Raw genomic sequence first — 18,138 nt, forward strand, 5'->3', positions numbered from 1 at the left:
GATGAGTCCTCTATAGACGAGGTGTGACAGACACTGTGTGCACTCAAGGGAGGTAACTCTCAACGTCTAGGGGGAGTGTTGTGTAACTGAGGGTCAGACCCTTGAAGGAACCAAGCCAAGGGATTTCTCCATACCAAATATAACATGAACAGTTCTCAAAATTGGCGTGCATATATTTTACATAAAACTAATATCTTTCACAATGAATTGCAGCTGATTAAAAATCAAAATATTTTCTTCTTTTATTTATGTTAAGAAAGAATTTCTCATTACCAAACATAATATGAAAAGATTCACAGCTACTTTTCGCATGTGATGTCTAATTACATTTAAGAGAGAATTCCTGATCTCTGAAGGAAACAATTCCTAACTAAGTGTTGACAACCTATGTATTGTGTGAAGAAGGCACCTTAATATAGTTAATATTGGCTGTTCTTGTATACAGCTGGACTTTACAAGGACAAAGCACCACGGTCTGGGAACAATTTAAACCTCCCCTACAGACATCGTAATAAGTGCAATGTGTGAAACTGGAACATAGTCTCTGTGTGATTAAAGTAATCCCTAGCCTCTTGACTAATACACATCATACATAGTGGAGTAAGGAGTCAAAGCTTCCTGGGACCTCTAACCAGCCTTGCCATCCCTTATAGGGTGTGTGTGTGGTGTGTGTGAGGTGTGGTGTGTGAGGTGTGTGTGTTGTGTGTGTGAGAGAGGTGTGTTGTGTGTGTGGTGTGGTGTGTGTGAGATGTGGTGTGTGTTGTGTGTGTGAGATGTGTTGTGTGTGTGTTGTGTGTGTGTGAGATGTGGTGTGTGTGTGTTGTGTGTGTGTGTGTGTGTGTGTGTGGTGTGTGAGTGGTGTGTGTGGTGTGTGGGGTACTGGATCCACCCTCTACCTGTCCTTGCCCAGTTCCCAATCACACACTCCCTGTAAACTCACTGACGGTATCCTCCTTGAGACACGTTCACACTCACAGAAGCTAAAGGGTTAATGGAAAACACAAACAGCAAACTGTCTTGAAGAATATCTGATGCAACACAAAATAAACATTGTTTGTGTAATACGCCGCTGAAACACATATAGAAAAATAGGACATGAATGACACAGTTTCACAATTACGCAAAGGTTGGCTTTTATCTGTACACAAATCTGTACAATGGATTTCTTTCTGTACATATGTAAGCTGATAAAAGCAGCTTATAATTTAAAAATAACTTAAAAACAATCATCTTTCATATGCTTGCAAGCCTCCGATGTGAACACGTTCCCCTCTGATTCCCTTAAAGACGTACACGATAGTTTTACGCAGGAACGCTTCCCGCCCTTGTCGTTAGTCCTTCACATTCAGTTTCCCTTGTGTTCAAGTTAAAGGGTTTCAATGCATTTCATTTCTGAAATTATACCACATAATTTCAATTTGACCTTAGGAGAGCAGATTAATTATGAAAAGTTTCAAGTTTCCCGTGTTTATCAATCAGTTCCCACTTTGCCTCTTTATATATGTACATACATACAAACAAAAAAATAATGATTATGAACAGAAATAAATAAGGCTGTTGACTCAGTGTGGCCAGAATAGCTAGATCCATCATGACTCCCTAACTTACCTATTTCTTTACAGACGAGGACAGGCCGTTATATACTCGGGTAACATAACAAGGTTATAAAGCCTGGGTATATCAACATGCACAACAACGTTATTTAGCTTGCCATATATACCAAAGCAGTATATAGCAACACTGTATACCTAGGCGATATAGCAATGTAATATCCTTTGCACACGGTTGTTATAACATGGCAAAACGTGACTCAGTCTATATGTCAATACACCCATGCAGTTGACAAGATGAAATCCAGTCGTTCAGGTCATGAGACCCAGGTATATATCCTGATATACACTGCTAACTGCTGGGTGGGTTATAAATTCTAAGAATCACTGCTAACTGGGTGGGTAATCATTGGTGACAACAGGCTGAAATTATGTTCAACATTTTAACAAATTTGCAAAATGGTATGACTGAAATCCAAATTGTTTATCACAATGATGAAATCCTGAATATTACCCTGTCTGATGTTGGGAGGTGAGGTACATGCAGTTGTGCGCCCTCAAATGTGGGGAAATCTATCTATATTGGCCTACAAGTCAAAGCCAGTCTCAATACTATCACCGGCTATTTGAAACCAACCATAGTGGTAACCATGGCACCAGGAGACATGATTGCTCACATGCTGTGGTGACATCTTCAATGTAGAAATATAGCAACTCAAACATATAGAATTATATATGCCAATAAATATCTAAAATAATCTATGAAGATATCGTTAACAACTGGATGGTTCAATGTCTTCTATGTTCCATCATCCATTAGATGACACCTCTTGATCATGAATGAAAATGACAAAAAAATAATCTTAAAATATGAGTCTCAAGACTCTAGCATGAATTCTTGACATATTTTACACAATACTCATAATCTCCAGTGAGAAGTGTTGCTGATTTAAAATCAACATACTTTACTCAATGGTTTATGCTAAGAAATTGATGATGATGATGATGACGACTATGATGACGACGATGATGATGATGATAATGATAATGATGACTAAAAAGCTCAAATAAGTCACGCGTTCATCACCTACAACTTTCAGCCATGTACATCCGTAAAAAAAGTAGTCCATGGACACTGTGGCCCATGACAACACAGGGCTGTGTCCACATTGTCTTAAGTGTCACACACACCGTCCATTCTAACACATGCCACGGAGTTATCATGAGGCTTCAAGTGTTCAAGAGACAAACAATGCAGTCGCTTTTATGCGCATGCTGACACAATCAAACAACAATGTATTTTAGGAGCCATACAGGTTGTGATGACAATTCATGCACTAGCTGTATTGTTGTTGGGCTAAGCAAGCACCTGCACACATGGTCATGACACTTCTGTTATTTGCTACTTTCTTGTCCCTTCAATCACTCCGAAGCTTGTTACTTCAACCAATCGATATCTTGTTGCTGCTTGAATCACTCACTATTGGCTGTTATTTCAATCGATAACTATCTTGTTACATCAATCACTGTTTTGTAGTATGCTAATCAAGCATCTCCAGATTGAATCTAGTCTGCTACTGGGAAGATCCAGCACCTTTGTCTGTAATCTACAGGCTGTGTCTAGAGTCTGTACGGCATGCCACATTCACCGCGAAAACACTGCTATTATGTCACACTCAACATTCCGTTCCTGCTGCCTGCAAGTCTGTTGTAGCATCTAAGTGCAGATCTAGAAGGCTCTTCCGTCAATGCAACTGGAATCTGATGTCTCCATGTACAGATCTAGATTCTAAAGATGCTTCAAACAATGCACTAGATTCTGTTGTATATCCACATAAAGATCAATATTCCAAATAATACTTCAATCAAGGCTGAACATCATGGTGTGGATTACCACAATTACATCCCTTATGTCCCAAGAACCATGTCCCGAGAACCGTGTCCCGAGAACCGTGTCCCGAGAAATGTGTCCCGAGAACCATGTCCCAAGAACAGTGTCCCGAGAACCGTGTCCCGAGAACTGTGTCCCGAGAACACTGTCCCGAGAGCCGTGTCCCGAGAACTGTGTCCTGATCCCAAGCCAGCTGTACACAGTGTACGAAACAGTCACAACATATTTCTTCTCCAAACATCATTTGTTGAACAGCTCAACTTGATCCAGAGACGTTCCATGTCAGTTTTGGGCGTCTTTCTGGGACGCTTTTATCTGGTCCATACATAGATACAGTGGTGATGTCCCAGAACGAAACAGGCATACATCCTCATCAACACACACACTGTATAAAGCACTTATTGTTTCCTCAATTGACGGCAACCAACAACAATAACAATCTATTTGTCTAAATATTGAAAGAAAAATAACGTCATAAGAACGATTCATATATAAATAGGATCTTTCGTAAATGTTACAGGTCAGTTCTGTTGTTTATCAAACCTGAGCCCACACAACACAGACGGAACAGAACTTCAAGAAATCAGAATCACTTAAAGCTCTCAGACTCGGAAGGCCACAGCAACAGTAAGCAAATTATTAAAGAATTATTTTCAAATGAGAAAATTAGCACCATTTATAATGCAGCCATGCCATTTTTCAGCATAAAATCCATTGATTGACATAATTCATCCTGTAAGACGGACAAATTGAAATCCTCTTCGTTAACGTACAATGGTTTCCAGGAGCACAACTCTATCACATCTTCACCGTAGGATCCATGCACACACTGAGTATTTGAATCATTCTCAGCCTTTCAGTGTTGGAGGTGCCAACAGTTTGGTGTTTGGTCTTCAACATGATCCAGCCTTAACAAATTAGCAGCAGAGCCTTGAGACAAAAATCAAATGTTCTTGGAAGGATGGTTTTGTAGGTCAACATATTCGAGGTCTTCATGAAGAGTTACCAACAGGCTTCCAGACATGATTGTCATAACTGCATTCCCTTCTTGCACACAACATTTTGGTGTAATAAATACTAGTTATAGTACAAATGCCTTGCCATGACAGCCTAGTCTTGCAGTTGGCCATAGTGCAAAAGTCGTGCAGACAAGATTAATGTATAGTGAAAGCTGGAAGGATGGTTTTGTATTTGATTGGTGGAAGGTTCTAAGGTAATCCAGGAGATTCTGCACAAGCTGGTACCTGTTACTTGGATGGATTTGAGACCTGCGGTTATATTGGCATGTGGACCTGGTGATAAAAGTCAGGTTCATCCTCGTCATCATCAGACTCGTCCTCTTCTTTGTCCAACTAGAAGAAATAAAGAGAAAAAGGATTTGTTTTGGCTGAAAACTCCCTGTGAGTGAGTGAGTGAGTGAGTGAGTGAGTGAGTGAGTGAGTGTGTGAGTGAGTGAGTGTGACATTACAGCAATACTTATATCAGTGATACACGATAGGGCTTCTCGCATGAAACACATCCTCCCGTGGCAAGGGTTTCCACCCTTGCCGAACTAGACTGGAGTTCCTGGGCTCGACCGTAGTGCCATCAGTTACAACTTATGTCCCTTCTATGTCCCTCCTATTGACCAATCAAATTCCACCTCTCGTATCACTTGCATTTGCTTTAAATAAAATGGCGTTGCTCAGTGAAGACGATCTGATAGATAATCAAGATCTATATTGTAACAAAAAGGGTTTTACTTCGCAAGGTGTATCAAATCATGTGAACACCTTGATTAAAATCATGAAAAGATCATGAAAATATCTGTTGTCGCTTAGTTGACGGTAAACATGCTTTGCAAATCCTGCAATCGACTGAAATCTGTATGGTCGTTTACAAACCAGACGTCGATTTAATTACGCGATTTTGGTTGGATTATGCATTGACTCATTAGTCCAGCCAAAATATAACTCCATAATTCCAGCCTAGTTCAGTAAGTGTGGAAATAGGAAGATGACTGGAACAATGATAATCCTACTGTATTTTAATTTGTGAATTTGAATTTGTCTCACAGTAGATTGGAAACCTATTATTGTTAATTTGAAACCAAAATGTTTTTTATGAATCGATATGTTGGTTATTGATGTATTCATATGCACATTTTTTAGTGAAAAGGCTTTACTTAGGGGTATAAAATGGAAATTTAACCAATAAGAATAAAAAGATTCTTCAATGTCAAGCCAGAAGGCACAATAGAGAGGCATACCTCGTGCAGCTCCTGTTTGGTAAAGAAACGGCTCATGATCTGTAGTCGCAGTGGTATCAGCAACAGAAGGACGAACGGGAACGCCAGAGCACCCTGAGTGGACTTGATGACCCACAAGATGACCAGGCACACCAGCTGGATCACTGTGAAGATGTGCATCTTCAGAGTCCGCACCTAGAACACACAGCAATAGTTACACCGTCAGTCTCCATCATAGAGTCTGCACCTAGAACACACAGCAATAGTTAAACCATCAGTCTCCATCACAGAGTCTGCACCTAGAACAAACAGCAATAGATACACCATCAGTCTCCATCACAGAGTCTGCACCTAGAACACACAGCAATAGTTACACCATCAGTCTCCATCACAGAGTCTGCACATGGAACACACAGCAATAGTTACACCATCAGTCTCCATCACAGAGTCTGCACCTAGAACACACAGCAATAGTTACACCGTCAGTCTCCATCACAGAGTCTGCACCTAGAACACACAGCAATAGTTACACCATCAGTCTCCATCACAGAGTCTGCACCTAGAACACACAGCAATAGTTACACCATCAGTCTCCATCACAGAGTCCGCACCTAGAACACACAGCAATAGTTACACCATCAGTCTCCATCACAGAGTCTGCACATGGAACACACAGCAATAGATACACCGTCAGTCTCCATCACAGAGTCTGCACCTAGAACACACAGCAACAATTAAACCATCATCCATCATCGTGAACAAGACCTTTCAATCATTCCAATCCTTGCACACACAACTCTGCTGCTACTGTTCTTTCATCTCCTTCAATAGGAACCCGTCTTGCTACAAATGGCCTGATGAACTCACCCTGCGTTCAGGAACACGTCTTGCTACAAATGGCCTGATGTACTCACCCTGCGTACAGGAACACGTCTTGCTACAAATGGCCAGATGTACTCACCCTGCGTACAAAGCCGAACTCTGGATGATGTTTGACTGGCATAAGGAGCAGTTTGATCCTCTGGAAGAACTGCACTCCATTCAGCGAGGACACCCCCAGATACAGGAACACCCCAAACAGGACAGCCACCGGGATTGCTCGCAGCAGAGGGCCCATGAACAGGGTGACACCTACAATCATACAAGACAGGTACAGTGAGGACACCCCCAGATACAGAACACCCCAAACAGGACGGCCACCGGGATTGCTCGCAGCAGAGGGCCCATGAACAGGGTGACACCTACAATCATACAAGACAGGTACAGTGAGGACACCCCCAGATACAGAACACCCCAAACAGGACGGCCACCGGGATTGCTCGCAGCAGAGGGCCCACGAACAGGGTGACACCTACAATCATACAAGACAGGTACAGTGAGGACACCCCCAGATACAGAACACCCCAAACAGGACGGCCACCGGGATTGCTCGCAGCAGAGGGCCCATGAACAGGGTTACACCTACAATCATACAAGACAGGTACAGTGAGGACACCCCCAGATACAGAACACCCCAAACAGGACGGCCACCGGGATTGCTCGCAGCAGAGGGCCCATGAACAGGGTTACACCTACAATCATACAAGACAGGTACAGTGAGGACACCCCCAGATACAGAACACCCCAAACAGGACGGCCACCGGGATTGCTCGCAGCAGAGGGCCCACGAACAGGGTGACACCTACAATCATACAAGACAGATACAGTGAGGACACCCCCAGATACAGAACACCCCAAACAGGACGGCCACCGGGATTGCTCGCAGCAGAGGGCCCACGAACAGGGTGACACCTACAATCATACAAGACAGGTACAGTGAGGACACTCATTAGGCTTAAAAAAGTAAAAGAACTGGTTCTCAAGCACTGTTTTTTTTAAAATATAGTGCATGCTATAGGGCCTTTTTTGTTGTTGTTGTTGTTATTTGTGTTGTTGTTGTCAAGTTGTCCAGTTGTGTCCAACCAACCTGGGAAAGGGATGCCCTACATAAATGTACTGGAATACAGTATTTGACGGCCCATTGGACTACCAGTGCGTGTAAAAAACACACATACAATGAGTTCCATCTTATTTCACATCTTGAACACACAATACCAGAAGAAGCATGTCAACAAATCTGTACTGAAGGTTTTGTGTTCGAGACGTGGTACGGTACATGTATATCTAAGCATTTTTGTTTTCTGGAAAATGAAAACAAAAACGAAATGTTGCGGCGGACTTGTGATTATGCAGCGGTGTCCATGACTATTTTTTTAAAATTTAATTTGATCATGAAAATTGAAAAACGTGCCAGATTTGTACGTATTTTGTGACACAATTTTCAACTTAAAGGCCTTTCCACAATCCTGACATCCACACTGCACATATGTGTTAATTCAGCACCACTGGAAGCACTCATACAATCAACAACATCAACACTGCACCTGTATGTTAATTCAACTCCACTGGAAGCACTCATACAATCAACAACACCCATCCTGCCATGCTCACCTATGAGTAAGCTGACCATGACATTAGTCAGCCTCTGCTCAATGACATACAGCAGCTTGGGCTTCTCTCCGGGGGCGTGTGTTCGAGAGAAGACGCTGAGGGCGGAGGTGTGAGCCACGGTGCGGACGGTGGCAGCACACATCCAGGGTAGACCCAGCAGGCCGCACACAAATGTCAGCACTCCCATGATAAATTGATCCAAGTGGAAACCACTCCCCTTCCGCAGCCTTCGATCTTTCTTGTTAAGGATGACCCTATAAATTGTGAACATTATTTGAGAAACATTTCTAACGCAAACAATAGGAACAGCTTGTACAGGTATTCGGAAATGTATAAAGTGAGTTTCATGTTCGGGGGTATCTTCCACCTATGCTGTATCACCTGATAATAACTGCATGTTTCCCGCTATTCAAAGAGCACAGTTTTGGATATAACATTAAATGACACCTCAGAAAATGAAATACAATCAATTCTATTTTACAGAATCAAGGATTACATATAAGTAAGTTTCAAGTTTCACGTGTACATAATTGAATTATCTTCAAATACAATATGACTACATAATAAATTTAAGAGATTGAAAGGTGACATTTTTAGACATTTTAGGTCAATACACTTAGGACTGTGTGTAGCCAGTGTGTAGCCTGTGTGTAAACTGTGTATAGCAAGTGTATAGCCAGAATTAAGCCTGTGTATAGCCTATGCAGAGCCAGTGTGTAGCCAGAGTGTAGCCATTGTGCAGCAAGTGCGTAGCCTGTGTGCAGCCAATGTGTAGCTTGTGTGTAGCTTGTGTGTATAGTCTGTGTGTAGCTTGTGTGTATAGTCTGTGTGTGTAGCCTGTGTGTAGCTTGTGTGTATAGCCTGTGTGTATAGCCTGTGTGTATAGTCTGTGTGTAGCCTGTGTGTAGCTTGTGTGTATAGTCTGTGTGTATAGCCTGTGTGTAGCTTGTGTGTATAGTCTGTGTGCAGCCAGTGTGTATAGTCTGTGTGTATAGTCTGTGTGTGTAGCCTGTGTGTAGCTTGTGTGTATAGCCTGTGTGTATAGCCTGTGTGTATAGTCTGTGTGTGTAGCCTGTGTGTGTAGCTTGTGTGTATAGTCTGTGTGTGTAGCCTGTGTGTAGCTTGTGTGTATAGTCTGTGTGCAGCCAGTGTGTATAGCCTGTGTGTAGCCAGTGTGTATAGTCTGTGTGTAGCTTGTGTGTATAGCCTGTGTGTAGCTTGTGTGTATAGTCTGTGTGTGTAGCCTGTGTGTAGCTTGTGTGTATAGTCTGTGTGTGTAGCCTGTGTGTAGCTTGTGTGTATAGTCTGTGTGTGTAGCCAGTGTGTATAGTCTGTGTGTGTAGCTTGTGTGTATAGTCTGTGTGTGTAGCCTGTGTGTATAGTCTGTGTGTAGCTTGTGTGTATAGTCTGTGTGTGTAGCCTGTGTGTGTAGCTTGTGTGTATAGTCTGTGTGTAGCTTGTGTGTATAGTCTGTGTGCAGCCAGTGTGTATAGTCTGTGTGTGTAGCCAGTGTGTATAGTCTGTGTGTGTAGCCAGTGTGTAGCTTGTGTGTATAGTCTGTGTGTGTAGCCTGTGTGCAGCCAGTGTGTAGCTTGTGTGTAGCTTGTGTGTATAGTCTGTGTGTGTAGCCTGTGTGCAGCCAGTGTGTAGCTTGTGTGTATAGTCTGTGTGTGTAGCCTGTGTGCAGCCAGTGTGTAGCCTGTGTGTAGCTTGTGTGTATAGTCTGTGTGTGTAGCCTGTGTGCAGCTTGTGTGTATAGTCTGTGTGTAGCTTGTGTGTATAGTATGTGTGTAGCTTGTGTGTATAGCCTGTGTGTAGCTTGTGTGTAGCTTGTGTGTATAGTCTGTGTGTGTAGCTTGTGTGTGTAGCCTGTGTGTAGCTTGTGTGTATAGTCTGTGTGTGTAGCCTGTGTGTAGCTTGTGTGTAGCCAGTGTGCAGTCAGTGAGCAGCCTTGACTCACTCGGTGAGCTGTATCTCCATGAAGAGCAGGATAAAGATGAGGAAGGCCGGGATGATGGCTGCAAACACCATCCATACTTCAATACTTTTTTTGCTCCCCATCGGGTTGACAAACCAGCCGTACCGCTTCTTGGACGTGGGACTTAGTGAATCCTGGATGTCTAGTTTCTGCAACATTGATTGAACGATTTTATAAGTTTTTGTTTTGTAAATAAGTCAGGGTACAATTACAATAAATGCTGCCAGGGTACAAATTAAAAAAAAAAAAATATAATCAATAGCACTGATACTTAAAATGAACAATACCCAGCAGAATGAAAGGATGTTTTATGCTACCGTCTTCATGTGGTACAGGGTGCCTGATGTGGCCCAAATCATCACTGGGATCACCCTCATCTTGTACTGACCTGAGTATACGTGTCTTTAACACAGTAGTCAGTCAGGACCATGGCGAATAATGCGATCAGGATTCCGAAATCTCCCAGAGCACGTCGAGCCTGCAATACAAATAAATGCTGATTCGGGCACTATCTGTCATCTTACATTGTCACCATTAACTACATCTACCGACACAACTTTATCTACACCGGAACTACATCTGCAGCGTCACATATACAACTACGTCTGCAGCACCTATGTACACAACTACATGCACACACCAATGTCATAATCTCTTTGGCCACACTTTACAGTTGGCTGTCGGGAACATGTCTTTTATAGTAAATTTTTGTGGAATACATAACGCCGATAACAATAGACTGTGACATCAACAACAATGCAAAGTGACGCCTAGATGATGTCAACAATGTTCCTATATTGTGGCATTGTATCAACTATGTGTATAACATCAACAATGGAGTCTGCATTAGATATCAGTGCTGTAGAGCCATGATTTGTTTGTTTGTTGTTTAAAGCCTCACTCAGCAACATTCCAGCTATATGACAGCGGTCTGTAAATAATTGAATCCAGTGATTGACATCATGAGCATCGATCCACTCAATTGGGATACGAATTAATCAAGTCTGACCACCCTTCCCGTTAGACGTAGGGTCATGAAATCAGGCTAGCAGGTAGACCACAACAACATGGATCAGATAAATGGGATTTCTCTGCTTTTACTCACACTCCTGCCTAAGAATTTGCTGTTCCTGAAGATCCTTAGGAAATAGGCAATGAGGAAAGTCCCCAGCACCAAGATGGTGGTGAGGAGAGCGGTGTTGGGCTCATTGCGGCGTTCAGGATGGTCATCAGACTCGTACACAGGGGTGGTGGTGGTGATGTTGTCAGTAGCAGTGGTGATGTTGGTGATGTTACTGCCGTTGTGGTACAGGTTAGGATAACTACTGCTGTCATTGGGGCAGAACACAGCATTGAGGGGGTGGTAGGTGAAAGTCTGAAAGAAATATCATCATTATCATCATCATCATCGTCGTCGTTGTTATCATCAACATCACACAGTGTGACGAGATATGTTTCATGAGGGAGATGTTGTGAAAACTTGTTTTGGAGGGAGTGTGTTTGTTTGTTGTATATAGATGCACTCAGCAATATTAAAGTTACATAACGATGGCCTGAAAATAATCAGGTATGGACCAGAGATACTACTAGTGGTTAATATTAGGAGCAAAGTCCAAAATCATGAGCATGACACACAATGAACAAAGTTATCGAACATGACCACCCAATCCATTTAGTCACCTGATACGACAAACACAGGTCGCAAGGGACCAAGTTTAACCCCGAATCCCAAGGGAAGGGATATGCAAGGTGAATGAATAAATGTTAAGTCACGAGCAAGTCGGAAATACTGCAGTAAACTAAACCGAGAGCTCAACTGGTGTCATTCACACTCACCTTATCCACTTTCTTGATAGCCTCGTAGATGAAGATGAGCGAGATGAGAATGGCAAATATCTCCTCGGTGAAACGGGTGACGTAGCGGATGAGGAAGCTTCCTTCCAGAGCCACCGTTACCGTGGTGATGAAACACACCCACATGCCGATCCAGCACCGGAACGACAGGAACTCAATTTCATTAGCATCACAGAACTGCAACAATACAACATGATGGAGGGATTGAATGATTGATTGATCGATTGATCGATTTATCGATTGTTGATGATTGACTGATTCATTGATTTTGAACTGCACTGAACTGAACTGAGTTGAAATCAGTGTGTTGCTGAAACGACTGTCCAATGAATTACTGAACTGTTTGTTTGTTTGTCTGTTGTTTAACGCTGCACTCAGCAATATTCCAGCTTTATGACGGCGGTCTGTAAATAATCAAGTCTGGACGCGATAATCCAGTGATTGACATCATGAGCATCTATCCATGCAATTGGGATACGATGACATGCATCAAGCAAGTCAGCGAGCCTGACCAGCCGATCACGTTAGTGGCCTCTTACGAGAAGCATAGTCTTCTTTTACGGCCAGCATGGGTTGCTGAAGACCTATTCTACCCCGGATCTTCACGGGTCGAATTGATTTACTGGCTTAACTGACTGATGTACTGAACTAAATACTTTTATTAAATTCCTTATTTTGAACCAATTAAAACAATAAATCCCAATAAGGGCAGGTGTTTGTTTGTTTGATGGATGTTGTCTCACCTTGTATAGCGATTGTTCAAACACCAGCACCGGGCCGGTGGCCCCGACTATCAGCAGCGGCTGCCCACAAAACAAGCCAAACACCACGCCGCACAACGACGTGCTCACCACCGTCTCACTCACTCCCATCATGCCCTTGGTCTTCTCACCTGCAACAACATGGGATGTCAACACAGGTAACAATGATTGAAACCAACTTGGCTGCAGGTTTTGTTTGTTTGTTTGTTTGTTTGTTTGTTGTTTAATACTGCACTCAGCAATATTTCAGCTATGTGACAGCGGCCTGTAAATAATCATAAATGAGTCTCGACCAGACAATCTAGAGATTGAGATCATGAGCATCGATCCACACAATTGGGATACACGAGCATCAACTAAGTCAGTGAGCCTGTCCTCCAAATCCCGTTAGTCCGCTCTTATGACAAACATAGTTGCCTTTTACGGCAAGCATGGGTTGCTGAAGACCTACTCTTCCCCAGATCTTCTGCAACAGCTGATGTAAACTTGGCTGCAGGTAACCATGGTAACAACAACTGGGCTAGTCAAAGGTGAATTTGTGGGAATCAAAGGTATTTGTTTCAGACGTGTTTCAGACGTGTTTCAGCAATATCAGTTTCCCCATTTACTGTCTTACACTGTGGTCAACAATAATCCCAGAATATCACAGCAGTCTGTAAATAAGCGAACACAAACTAGTGGTTGATATTGTGAGCAAAGTCCCACATTGTTGGGGCACAATGACACACAATCAACAAGAACAGACAATTTCACGTCTCACAACAACGCCATAATGTGTGTCAAACATGCTGGCTCCATGCATGACCCTGGGTCGCCTCAACATCCAGCCTAATGATGAGGGAATGTCTGTGATTACATTTAAGTGTGTTTTGAACTGAAGTATGATTTAAACTACCTAAGTACATGAAAATGTAATGCTTTACTAGAATTGTTGACTAAAACACCTTCACAAAACACCAGTAATACATCAGATGGACAGTTGTTGGAAAATCCATGTTTAATGTCAGTGTCATCACGGTACTTAAATCACTAACGATAAGTGGAATGGCATCTCACAATACCCACACTGTCAAACTGAATAGCTTTTCTTCCTTTTGGGGACTTGGGATGATCATCCCCTTTGGTTTGTCATCTGCAGCGTTTTAACACTTATCAGGGGAGACAGTTGGAATAAAGTCCTTCCAGATATGCACGTTGCATGAAATGTTCTCTTTGTGAAACAATGAAGGGATTTCAAGGGAATTTCTCTTTTTGATTCAGGTTTTAAAAAACAATACACCTCCCGAATATCACGTCACACAAGATTTCTGGCCTATGCCGATACCGGTGGTATAACCTGCGGTGTTGGGTGACCTCGGGTCACAAGCATGATGTGATTGCTGCGAGACGTTACATCGTCTGTTCTTACCTCCACTACAAGGCCATGTCAATGGTAACACACTTACATGATTTTCAATGAAGAAAATATTTTTATTCGGACATGAAATATGAACAAAACAGGTACTATTAGTTAGTCAATGATTTTTAATCAATAATAACCAACTTTCGTTTCAAGAATGTGTGCTTTATGGAAAATAATTGTGAAAAAATGGGTTGCAAAATGATGGTTGACTGACGATAGTCGTATAGTACTAGGGCAACTTAATTATGATTATTAGTACATTAAAACCAGTCGTGATTCACATACATTTACCCTGTACACAACTACCTCTACAAGGCAATACACTATACACCAGGCCAATAGCTTACTGAGGATTCCGCCGAAGGCGATACACGGTGAAAAACATGCGAAGAAGATGAAGACGAGTGCCATGAGGCACTGGAGGTTGAGGGAGTCTCGCAGGTCGCTGACGTAGTGAGGATACCGCCGCTTGATGTCGTTGATGAGGCCGCCAAACAAACAGCCAGTTCGCAGAAGGGGATCTGTGGGGATCTTCTTGTGTTCTTTATCCAGCAGGCCTACAGTGAGAAGAACACACATGGTCACACATATGGTCGCACACACGGTCACATGCAGGGGTCAAGACTGTCAGCCTACACAGTTGGGAGTGTCCAGACAAAGACACACAGTTGGTCACACGATAATATGCAGAGGTCAAGACTATCAGCCTACAAAGTCGGAGTGTCCAGACAAAGGCCAACAGTAAACTGTTGGTCACACGATAATATGCAGTGGTCAAGACTGTCAGCCTACAAAGTCGGAGTGTCCAGACAAAGGCACACACATGGTCACACGACAGTTCATGTACATAGTCTATAGCACAATACTCTGTTCTAGAAAGTATTATAAAAGAGGCCCAAGGGATCATGAATCATGGATTTATGAAATTACAAGGATCCTTTGACTTTAATATTGAATTACAGAGACTGGTATTTGTCTTTTTCTGATCATCTATTTCAGGAACCACCCCAACATACCTGTTTGTTCCTCTTGTTTCTTCTTCTTGCGATGTCGGAGGTTGGCACGTTTCCTGGCCATGTCCATGATTGGCAGCAGCGTCTTCTGGTCCCAGTCACCAGGGGGCAGCACTATTGAGTCGTCCAGGAAGCTGTTAATGGCGTGCAAAAGTTGTTCCCTGGAATCCGCTTTGTAAGCCACTTCATGGAAACTCTGGAGGTGAGAGACGATTGGCCATGTACATGTGGGGAATAACAAGTGCTTGGTAGATAAACGGATATATCTTTACTACTTTCATCAGGGTCATCCACTCATCTCGCCTTGAACTTAGAAATGGACCGACCCACAAGTGTCAGTCACCTGATTGGCCATGAACTTAGACATGGACTGACCTGCAATTGTCACTCACCTGATTGGCCATGAACTTAGAAATGGACTGACCCGCAAGTGTCACTCACCTGATTGGCCATGAGTGTGGAAATGGATCGTCCCACTTCGTGGTAGTCCATGGCACTCTCTGGGCCAAGAAGGATGATCACAAAGCGTGTGGGCAGCGGCACCTCTGTGAGGTTGTCCAGGATCTGACCCTCCTCCAGACGAACAAAGGCCACCGCCGGTTTCTCCAAGAAGTCAACGTTACCAACCAGCACGATGCTGGCTTCTGCATCAGCAGGAATACGTCGCATAATATCCTGCACATTCCGCTTGGGCTCTGCAGCGGAGATTCCTATGTGAACACTATCAGTCTGAAAAGAATAAAAGTATATCCATTCTTTATGTCAGATGAACTGAAACATCACCTCTGAAGGCCCTACAGTCTTTGGGGACCTATTCTGATCCAGATTCCCCATGCATGAAATTGAGACGCTCTTTCTGAGTGTGTGAGTGAGTGAGTATGGTTTTATGCCCATTTAAGCAATATTCCAGCAGTATCACGGCTGGAGACACCAGAAATGGGCTTCACATATTGTACCCATGTCGGAAATTGAACCAGAGTTTTCAGCGTGATGAGCGTACGCTTTTAACCACTAGGCTACCCAAGCGCCCCTCTGAAATTAAGGCCATCATTAATATCCTTCTTTGACAATCAAGCACATTTTTAGTTTGACCTAACCCAACTTGCATTGGGATTATTGTTCCAGATAAAGTATGCTTCTATACAATCCTTTTTCTGAAGGGAGTCGAACAATATCCAAAATGTCATGCAAAGAGGTAACTTTTGTGGGTAAAACCGTCAGTAAAATTGTTTTTGTTTTCTTAACAAATAATGTTTTTCTTTAAAATCCCAGCCCTTCTTATAAAAAAATCCAACGGTTGTCGCTAACCATGTTGTTATCCACGTCAACCTTCACCATCTCCAGCTTGGCGGCCTCATGGTGAGGCGTGCTGCTCCCCAGGTACTCCTCGTTCAACTTCTTGAGGTCCGCACTCGACCCGATGTTGCCGAAGCTAGCCTGGGACAAGTTTGGAATCATTGACTTCCGGCGCTGGTGGTAATGTCTGAAAACAGGCAATGGAGAAAACATGTAAGCAGCACGTGGAACCTAGCAACAAATGAAACTCTCATGTGAGCAGGTGTTTTTAGAGCTTTTACCATATGAATGTGAGCATTCCCTCTTGTGTCAGAGGTATACTGACAGAAACAAATAAGGGAACAAATGGCAAAATAGCAGGATTTTGTTTACTGCTGACTCCAACTGCTTAACATGAGCTAATTAAGAACGTAGTTGTTATGCAGCACAGATTCTTCCCTGATTACATGTTCCCTTATTTTGTTCCATGAGTATATGTTTAAACTACTTGCCTCATCTACCTCCACTCCTGTCTCGCGTTTACAAATGAAAATGACTGATGACTATTCTGTCAACTACACAGAGGGAGGGGTTGAATGTCAATGAAATGCCCACTTCAAACTAAATAACACCACTCATAAAGTAGAGAAAATAACAGAACTACAAATTCCAAATATTAACGTTAACAAAATAACAACAATGAATGAGGGATTAATAATGATTATGTGGATGAATGACAATACATGGTAACGAAATATGACATTACACTGATAATATCCATGACATGACAAATAATACAGATTCCACAATGCATGTTACCGTCAGCATGCAATGTCCCGGCTAAGCATGCACTACACGTACACCATCTCCCGTCTGTGCCCAGTCTCTACACCCCAACAAACAACAATGCCTCGCTTAACTTTGTTTCAATATTTCGTTTTCCAAATAGGGTCGGTGGTAGAAACAAAATAAAATTGAAAAACACATTCTAAATAATATCTCTGAAAGAGTTACTTCCCTTGTTCAATTCCAATTCACTAATTTTTTGTAATACTGAAATTTGTTAACAGATTCAGCAGGTGATGAGAAGCTGATGATGACTTTTCACTCCTGAAATCAACTTAACACATTGTACTGAAATGGGGAATTGAACCAGGGTCTTTGATGTGAGAAGCCAACACCTTAACCACTAGGCCACTAGCAAAATATTAAACACGTCGGAAATTCCATTTACTCTCAGATCTGAATTTGTTGCAAAGTGCACAAACTGGCTACAAGTCAGGAGGAGACATATGACTGATTCTATAAGCACAAAACTGACCATTAGTAAGCTTAAAATGATCAAATCTGACATGCATATACATTTGATTGTGACTCAACAGTTGTTATAGAGTGATAACACAGGTTAGAACTCTGACCACAGGCTGATCATCTCTGATCACATGAACTATCTAACTTGCCAGGACTAAATATCAGTGTATTTCGTCTGAACAAGGAGCTTACATCAGCTTCTCTTCCGGGTACATTTTGTCCAGCACTGCTAGGCCTATTGAGTATCTTGTGTGTTTGTTTGTTGTTTAACACCGAACTCAGCAATATTCCAGCTATATGATGGCGTTCTGTAAATAATCAAGTCTGGACCAGACAATCCAGTGATTGACATCATAAGCATCGATCTACGCAATTGGGATATAATG

General features: G+C 42.5%; 1 protein-coding gene across 13 annotated transcripts in view; it reads right to left on the minus strand.

Moving 5' to 3' along the window:
* Nucleotides 1–2,043: 2,043 nt before the first annotated feature.
* Nucleotides 2,044–18,138, minus strand: part of LOC124149904 (anion exchange protein 2-like) — a 117,940-nt gene continuing 101,845 nt past the window's right edge. For 12 of the 13 annotated variants that reach the window (XM_048381936.1, XM_048381937.1, XM_048381925.1 and 9 more), the window contains 13 exons: nucleotides 16,475–16,649; nucleotides 15,608–15,895; nucleotides 15,170–15,362; nucleotides 14,501–14,710; nucleotides 12,734–12,882; nucleotides 11,973–12,167; nucleotides 11,242–11,511; nucleotides 10,525–10,614; nucleotides 10,119–10,285; nucleotides 8,159–8,412; nucleotides 6,630–6,799; nucleotides 5,690–5,863; nucleotides 2,044–4,793 (listed from right to left, as the gene is read on the minus strand). In XM_048381936.1, coding sequence (XP_048237893.1) covers nucleotides 4,716–4,793; nucleotides 5,690–5,863; nucleotides 6,630–6,799; nucleotides 8,159–8,412; nucleotides 10,119–10,285; nucleotides 10,525–10,614; nucleotides 11,242–11,511; nucleotides 11,973–12,167; nucleotides 12,734–12,882; nucleotides 14,501–14,710; nucleotides 15,170–15,362; nucleotides 15,608–15,895; nucleotides 16,475–16,649 — 2,413 coding nt within the window. In that variant the 3' untranslated portion in view covers nucleotides 2,044–4,715. Of the gene's footprint in view, nucleotides 4,794–5,689; nucleotides 5,864–6,629; nucleotides 6,800–7,340; nucleotides 7,460–8,158; nucleotides 8,413–10,118; nucleotides 10,286–10,524; nucleotides 10,615–11,241; nucleotides 11,512–11,972; nucleotides 12,168–12,733; nucleotides 12,883–14,500; nucleotides 14,711–15,169; nucleotides 15,363–15,607; nucleotides 15,896–16,474; nucleotides 16,650–18,138 lie in introns of those variants that run through there. The other variant, XM_048381938.1, reaches the window with a different exon arrangement.

The sequence above is a fragment of the Haliotis rufescens genome, unplaced genomic scaffold (assembly GCF_023055435.1).
Source record: "Haliotis rufescens isolate VD_foot unplaced genomic scaffold, xgHalRufe1.0.p SCAF_4, whole genome shotgun sequence".
NCBI lineage: Eukaryota > Metazoa > Mollusca > Gastropoda > Lepetellida > Haliotidae > Haliotis > Haliotis rufescens.